We start from the raw sequence: 8,353 nt of genomic DNA, 5'->3' as shown, positions 1-8,353 counted from the left end.
TCTTGGCACACTTTGGGCCTGTTAATAGCAATCAATCATCGCTTGAATGCCACAGCCTGTTTGTGTATTGTTGCTGACCATGTGCATCCCTTCATGGCCACAATTTACCCATCTTCTAATGGCTACTTCCAGCATGATAATGCACCATGTCGCAACGCAAAAGTCGTCTCAAACTGGTTTCATGAACATGACAATGAGTTCAGTGTTCTACAGTGGCCTTCCCAGTCACCGGATCTGAATCCAACAGAACACCTTTGGGATGTGGTAGAACGGGAGATTCACAGCTTGAAAGTGCACCTGAAAAATCTGCAGGAATTGCGTGATGCAACGATGTCATCATGGACCAGAATCTCAAATGAATGTTTCCAACATCAATGCCATGAAGAATTGAGGCTGTTTTGAGAGCAAAAGGGAGGCCCTACCCAGTATTAGTGTAGTGTTCCTAATAAAGGGAGACCCTACCCAGTATTAGTGTAGTGTTCCGAATAAAGTGCATCTTCTCAGCATCCCTGTGTACTTGTAAAATGACAGGACTGTTGAAAACACATCGTTTGGTGTAAACATTTATTGGTTTCAAACAGAAATAAAAACTTGCACCAGCACATTGTACAGCTCTCCAGAATCCACACATCTTGAATATAAATCAGCGGGGAAAGGTGGCGGTGTTGTGTACTTGGTTTCCAGTGACCCATCTGATTGGGTAAGACGGGAAAACATTTGAATTGAATAATCAAGAGCATTGGCTCGGCCGGGTAAGGGAGAGAGAGAGAGAGAAGGGGGTATTTTAACAGGTAGATTTTGAGGACATGAAGATCAGAATTTCTAAAAAAAAATATGCCAAAGAGACATGCCGTTTGTCTCAACTTTTAACTTAAAACCAAGAGAAAAAATAAACCAAAACACAATCAAACCAACATCTTCTCCTCGTGCCAGTGCAAAGCTAACATTCACCATGTAGAAAAGTGACTGAATAATTTAGCTACCATATAACTGATTTATTGTGTGGGTCAACATTTTACAAATGGCATTGGATGTCTTCAGGGGTTGTTTTTCGCGAGAGACACCAGAGTCGAAGGCACAAAAAGAAAACCATTCTGCTGTTCAAGAAGACTCCATAATCTGCTGCTCACATTGCACACCATGTGACAGATAATACTGTAGGTGCACCCTAACTTGACATCTTTGGGTGTAAAGCGTGTCGAACCCAAGTTAGGGTGCACCCTAAAGAGAGTGAATCATTCCTCATGAGGAACACTTGAGCATTCTCCTCTGCCAGGGTAATAGCAACAAAATCAAGAGTTGTAACGAATATAAAACAAAAGAAAACACAAAAAGAACACATGCTGCTGCCCTTTGATATGTTCAAGCCAATTTGTAAAAAGATTCGGAAATTCATTCTTGTAACTTTTTTTTTTTTCCTTTTTTTTTTTCCTTTCTGTTTGTTTCAACTTCGGTTGGATAATTTTACACGTTTTCTAAATGTTTCAAAAAAATAGTGGAGAACATTACAAAGACAACACATTCCCAAAGTTTTCTACAACTCAAGTGAAAACCCGTGACATAATGCCAACGAAGTGAGTGTCTGGTAGTGGGGGGCGGTGAGGCTGGCGTAGGGGGGTCCAGTGGCAGCAGTGACAGGTGATGGTGGTGGCATTGGTGGTGGTGGTGGGAGGGTGGGAGGGCGGGGGCATGGTACCCCTAAACGCCCCCCGTTATTGAGAGCTGGCCCTCTCCAGGTTGTGAAACTCATTGTGTTTCTTGCTAGTTCTGAGTTTGAACGTGGTGAGGGGGCTGCTGTGTTTCAGCAGGGCGTTCTGCGCCGCGTACTTGGAGGGGAACATGGCCAGGATGGTGTAGGTGGAGGCCAGGTCGTTGGGGGGTTTGCAGTGGTCAGTGTTCGTGTCGCCGTTGTTGGCGTCCCCCCCGGCGCCACAGTGCAGCCCCCCCGGCTGGCGCTCACACAGCCACTTGATCATGGCCCCCCCTTTACACAGTTCACCCAGCAGGCAGTCCGCCTCCGTGCGGCTTATTCCCTCCGGCAAGTGCGTCACCTCCAGGATCCGGTCGTTTACTGCACGGAGAGAGAGAGAGAGAGAGGGAGAGAGAGAGAGGGAGAGGGAGAGGGAGGGGAGAGAGAGATGGGGGGGGGGGGGGAGAGAGAGAGAGGGAGAGGGAGAGGGAGGGGAGAGAGAGATGGGGGGGGGGGAGAGAGAGATGGGGGGGGGGGGGAGAGAGAGATGGGGGGGGGGGGAGAGAGAGAGGGAGAGGGAGAGGGAGAGAGACAGTTGTTTGGAACGTTTCATTGGCGGTTGATTTGATGTGTTATTTGTTTGATCTCAGAGACGTGTCTGAGGGCGTAATCTGGGCCTCAGTGAGCGAATGGGCTGCCTCACTCTGTCAGTGCAGGGTTGGCCTGACCGCTAACTAACCACCGCTAATTAACCACCGCTAGCTAACCACCGCTAACTAACCACCGCTAACCACCCACCGCTAACTAACCACCCACCGCTAACTAACCACCCACCGCTAACTAACCACCCACCGCTAACTAACCAACCACCGCTAACTAACCACCGCTAACTAACCACCCACCGCTAACCACCCACCGCTAGCTAACCACCCACCGCTAACTAACCACCGCTAACTAACCACCGCTAACTAACCAACCACCGCTAACTAACCAACCACCGCTAACTAACCACCGCTAACTAACCACCCACCGCTAACTAACCAACCACCGCTAGCTAACCAACCACCGCTAACTAACCACCCACCGCTAACTAACCACCGCTAACTAACCACCGCTAACTAACCACCCACCGCTAACTAACCAACCACCGCTAACTAACCACCCACCGCTAACCACCCACCGCTAACTAACCAACCACCGCTAACTAACCACCCACCGCTAACTAACCACCGCTAACTAACCACCCACCGCTAACTAACCAACCACCGCTAACTAACCAACCACCGCTAACTAACCACCCACCGCTAACTAACCAACCACCGCTAACTAACCAACCACCGCTAGCTAACCACCGCTAGCTAACCACCCACCGCTAACTAACCACCCACCGCTAACTAACCACCGCTAACTAACCACCCACCGCTAACTAACTAACCACCGCTAACTAACCACCCACCGCTAGCTAACCACCCACCGCTAACTAACCACCGCTAACTAACCACCCACCGCTAACTAACCACCGCTAACTAACCACCCACCGCTAACTAACTAACCACCGCTAACTAACTAACCACCGCTAACTAACTAACCACCGCTAACTAACCACCCACCGCTAACTAACCACCGCTAACTAACCACCCACCGCTAACTAACCACCCACCGCTAACTAACTAACCACCGCTAACTAACCACCCACCGCTAACTAACTAACCACCGCTAACTAACCACCGCTAGCTAACCACCGCTAACTCAATTACATCATGGCTGTAAAGCAAGATTTGTTTGTCCAGTTTGTCTGAGTTATGATGATGCCCAGATGATAATGATGATACAAACACTTGATTAAAAATCCTTCTCTGAAAACTTTGAGAATCAGCACCTTCTTCACAGCCAGGTACAGTAGGTTCTGTTGCCAGGTGTGAATTCTGCCCTGTCTGTAAATAATTCTGCTTGGATTTTACAAACCCCATCCTCTCCTCCTGCACTGCACAGCAGGCACATTTCAATAAAAACTGGCTAGTCATAAATCTTACATCACTCAAATCCGCATAGGCTTTTTTATATGTTTTTTTTTTATATGTAAGACACGAAAGGTTACTTGACCAATTATTATGCTTGATACTTGATACATTAAAACTGAAGATGACGGTTCAGTGAGTGGAACTTGAAAGTATTTTTATTTAACCTTTAAAATTAGCCAGGCGGTCGGGTCAGTGAAGGACAAATTCTTATGCACAATGAACAAGCTAACACCGTTGTCTTAGGACTTCCACCCTAGAGTGACGTCCCTCTCTATTACCTGGATCACCTACACTGAGATCTGTAGAGAGAGCTTTCCTGGTGGGCTTCCTCCCTCTGCCCCCGTGCCGGATTCCCATTGGACCCTGCGGGAGAAGTAAGCAGACGCGTTGACCGGGATGTGGGAGGAACCACATATCAAAACGATGCTTAATTACGTTCTGAGTTTTAATATCGAGATGTCCGACACAGCCGTGTTTGTCTACCTCCAGGACGATTCTTTTTACCCATCACCTAATCAACGTTTATTAGTGGTTTTCTCTCCGCAGAAACAACACAATGTGAAAAGCCTGGAGGTTGAGGTTGTGTGAGGCTGAGGCTGGTCTGAGGACACACCTGGTGGTTGGGGACCATGTGGGTGGCGTGGAGCAGCGGGGGGCGGAGGGGAGGGTTGTACTGCAGGGGCTGTCCCAGCAGAGGGAAGCGACCATCACCTGTTCACACCAGGAGAGAGAGAGAGAGAGAGAGAGAGAGAGAGAGAGGGAGAGAGGGAACACGGTCAGGGCACGTCAACACACAGTACAGTATGTGCTCCACATTTGGCCCTGATAATTCAAACTGACATTTAAGGACTTTTGTTGATTTTTTATTGTTTATTATTATTATTAAAAAGGACAACAATTGTGTTATTATTATTAATAACATTATTATTATTATTATTATTATTATTAATAATAATACAATTGTTGTCCTTGTTGTTGTACAGCGCATTGGGTTCAAGAAATGTGCTTTAGAAATCCGATCGATTATTATTATAATTATTATTATAATAATAATAATAATAAAATGAGTTTGGAACTCACCATGTCCTGGGCCGAAGGGTCGGGGGAACTGGGGCATGATGGGAATGGGCGTGAGTCCAGAGCGCATGTTCTTGATGTTGGCGAGGTGGGCTGGAGTCGGGGACTGGGACTGGGCCGGGGAGGCGCTGGGGCTGGCCATCTGAGGACTGCTCTGGAGCGCAGGAGACACGAGGAAAGACAAACGTCAAGGAAACAAAGGGAAGCCTTTTTATTTATTTTATTTTTTAACGATTTTTAATTCCTAAAGTCTGTTTTAAGAATCAAAAACGATTGATTTAAAAAGCAGCCAAATTGTTTGGTTTGTAAATAACCTCAGTTATTACATACAGTATTATATACAGTACCAGTTAAAAGACTGGACACACCTTGCCAAGAGTGTGCAAAGCTGTCATCAAAGCAAAAGGTGGCTACTTTGAAGAATCTAAAATATAAAACATATTCTGGTTTGTTTAACACTTTTTTGTTTACTACATAATTCCATATGTGTTCCTTCATAGTTTTGATGTATTCAATATTAATCTACAGTGTAGAAAATAATAAAAATAAAGAAAACCCATTGAATGAGAAGGTGTGTCCAAACTCTTGACTGGTACTGTAGATATTATATAACAGCCAAATAAAACATGACAACGGCTGACTGTGATGTAAACATCCCCCAGGGCAGCTGGTCTTAATATATATATATATATATATATATATATATATATATATATATATATAAATATAATACATATCTGCCATTTAGCTGACGCTTTTATCCAAAGCGACTTACATTGCAGTGAGTGCATCCATTTCAGCATATATGGTCCCAGCGGGAATCAAGCCCACAACCTAAGCGTCGTTCTACCTGCTCTACCAACTGAGCCACAGAGGAGCTGTTCTTACCTGGGAGTTGTCCATGGGGGCCATCTCTGTGGACCTCTGGCTCCGCGTGTGGTCCAGACTGTAGTACTTGTTGTGTTTCCACTGCGGAGGCGAGTGGGCCTGAGGCTGGTGGTTGGGGGGGAGGGTGAGCTGCATCATCACCACGCCACCTGCAGTCGGTCACAACCACCGGCGTCGTGACATTTCAACGAAATTGAGAATATCGTAATCACATCAGAAGCGTTCATGACGCCGCGGCTGTAATTCATGCAAATCCAATTAAAAATATCGTTAACCGAACACAGCTTCTCTCAAATGAGGTGCTCTTGCGAGTGATTAAAAAGTAACAATTTGAACAGCGATATCCATGTTGACTTATGAATTACTAAGCTGCCTGGACATCAAATATCGTTACAAGGACAATGAGGAATTCAAACTTCATCACGCTATAATTTCCGGCCCCAAACTAGCCAATTAAATGTGTTTATCAGACGCTGAAGGTTAAACCCTCTCACGACCTTCTTTTTACCTCATTATTATTGAACTGAAAAAGATGTCTCTCTCATAATAATTACACTGCATAATAAAACCAATAATGGTACCCTCAAGCCCTCAGGTCAGGGGGTGTATGAGTCTCCCCAAGGGTAATACAAAATTTAGTGTGGTTTTTAAGTTTCCCCATCTGTGCTTCTGTGGTTTCCAGAAGACTGGCTACACTGACAAGGTAAGAGAAACCCCTATGGTAATAGAGTATATGGGCCTATTAAAATGCAAGGGTATGTAGGTGGGTGGGAGGTGTCGCTGTCTGTCGCAGGCGTCAGGAAGAGACAGTGAGACTCAGGGAGGAGACTCAGGGAGGAGACTCAGGGAGGAGACTCAGGGAGGGGACTGAGAGGGGACTGAGAGGAGACTCAGGGAGGAGACTCAGAGAGGGGACTGAGAGGAGACTCAGGGAGGAGACTCAGGGAGGAGACTGAGAGAGGGGCCAGACCTGTACACTGCTGTCCTGGGTGATGCTGGGAGCCACACGGAGAAGCCGCACGGGGAAACTGCATCTGCTCCGACCCCGGAGGAGGTAAAAAGCTCACTGAAGAACTGTAGAGAGACACACACACACACACACGTTTGTGTCAAGATTGATATCAACAGCGAAAGCTACTGAACACACACACACACAGACACACACGTGTGTCAAGATTTATATCAACAGCGCGAAAGCTATTACACACACACACACACACACACACACACACAGCGAAGGCTATTGATGATCTAAAGCCATGCCACTGAGTCGGAAAACCCGACATCGTTTTTCCCCGTTAATGTTCAAATTGAGCTCAGTTCTAAAGAAAGTGGTCCAAACCCTCGTTTTAGCAGCAGCAGCATTTACACAGTAGTATCTGCCCGGCATCCACCTGCAGCCCCTGGGGCAGCACTCATCCTGCACCGCGGTGGATGGGAGGAGGCGCAGATGGAGGAGCGATCCTCGTGGGAGCGGAGGTGTTATATTAGGTCTGGCTGCAGCCGCTGCCTGATAAATCACCCTGAGACTGCCCTACTAAAGGGTGCTCATTAGAGCTGAAGGAACAATGTGAAAGTGACCTCCTCTTGCACTCTTCCCTCTTCTCTGCAGTGCCCCCATAATATCAGAAGCGCTAATCCTCTTGAACACACAGATTGATTTAGGCCATACAGAGGAAATGAATTACATGTTTGGTAATCCCAGCCCAGCACCATTAATCAGAGACAGCTAGAGACCTTTAATAATTCTTTCATCTTTTCTCATCTTCAAAAGTTTTCTTTTTTTTTTTTACAGTGTTTATTGAGCAGCAGCATATTTTGAGAGCTGATATTATTATCAACACAGACACACACACACACACACAGACACACACACATACATACATACATACATACACACTCTCTCTCTCTTCTATGGGGATGGGAGAAACCCCTCATCAACCGTACCTCATGGTGCTGTGCTGATTTGGTGGAATAACGCTGTAGTAGACCTGCATGCTGGACATGGGCATGGGCCCTCCCTGGTTAGGGATGACCATCGGCTGCTGATAGGTCTGCTGAGGCATATTCTGAGATCCTTGGGGCATCGATACCTGCTGAACAAACAGCATGCCCCCACCATCACTCATTTTGGCAAGCTTAGAAAGATAAAAATCACATTATTATTTTTTAATAATAATACGACGACAAGACATCCCTAACATGGAGCGAATCCCTTTTCGATTTGGGGGTTGGATTGGTTCCCTCGTTCTGTGCCCAGTCAAGGCAGACGGTAACAAGAGCATGTTGACGTTCGGGGATGGAGTGACGAACCTGATAAGACGGCATAGTGGGGGGGTACTGGACCATCACACCTTGCATCTGATGGTTCCCCATGTTGCTGTGCTGGCTGCTGACGATGCTCTGATTGGTGGCTTGCTGCACGCCCATCACACTCTGGTAGCTCTGTGGTTGGTTGGGCATCACGGCCTGGTAACCTGCAGGAGAAGAAGAGGAGAGCACACACGTTCTGAGACCCCCCCCCAAGAGAAGACGACGACGACAACAACAACAACAACAACAACAACATGGAACGACGCAGCAGAGCTCAACAAAAAGGGAAACAAAAAGCGGTGACGTGTCCATTCACGATGTGCACGGACGAGGATGAGTCATGACGAATGTGTTTGGTCGTGCT

General features: G+C 46.7%; 1 protein-coding gene across 1 annotated transcript in view; it reads right to left on the bottom strand.

The window, feature by feature from the left end:
• Positions 1–556: 556 nt before the first annotated feature.
• Positions 557–8,353, bottom strand: part of r3hdm1 (R3H domain containing 1) — a 37,491-nt gene continuing 29,694 nt past the window's right edge. Inside the window, exons 17-24 of the mRNA XM_083684952.1 lie at positions 7,990–8,153; positions 7,624–7,772; positions 6,647–6,750; positions 5,677–5,825; positions 4,792–4,942; positions 4,325–4,422; positions 3,990–4,074; positions 557–2,071 (exon numbers count right to left, since the gene is read on the bottom strand). Coding sequence (XP_083541078.1) covers positions 1,713–2,071; positions 3,990–4,074; positions 4,325–4,422; positions 4,792–4,942; positions 5,677–5,825; positions 6,647–6,750; positions 7,624–7,772; positions 7,990–8,153 — 1,259 coding nt within the window. The 3' untranslated portion in view covers positions 557–1,712. The remainder of the gene's footprint in view (positions 2,072–3,989; positions 4,075–4,324; positions 4,423–4,791; positions 4,943–5,676; positions 5,826–6,646; positions 6,751–7,623; positions 7,773–7,989; positions 8,154–8,353) is intronic.

Source organism: Argentina silus (genome assembly GCF_951799395.1).
Source record: "Argentina silus genome assembly, chromosome: 14".
Lineage (NCBI taxonomy): Eukaryota > Metazoa > Chordata > Actinopteri > Argentiniformes > Argentinidae > Argentina > Argentina silus.
The sequence above is the reverse complement of the archived record's forward strand: the minus strand, read 5'-3'. Positions and strand labels throughout refer to the sequence as shown.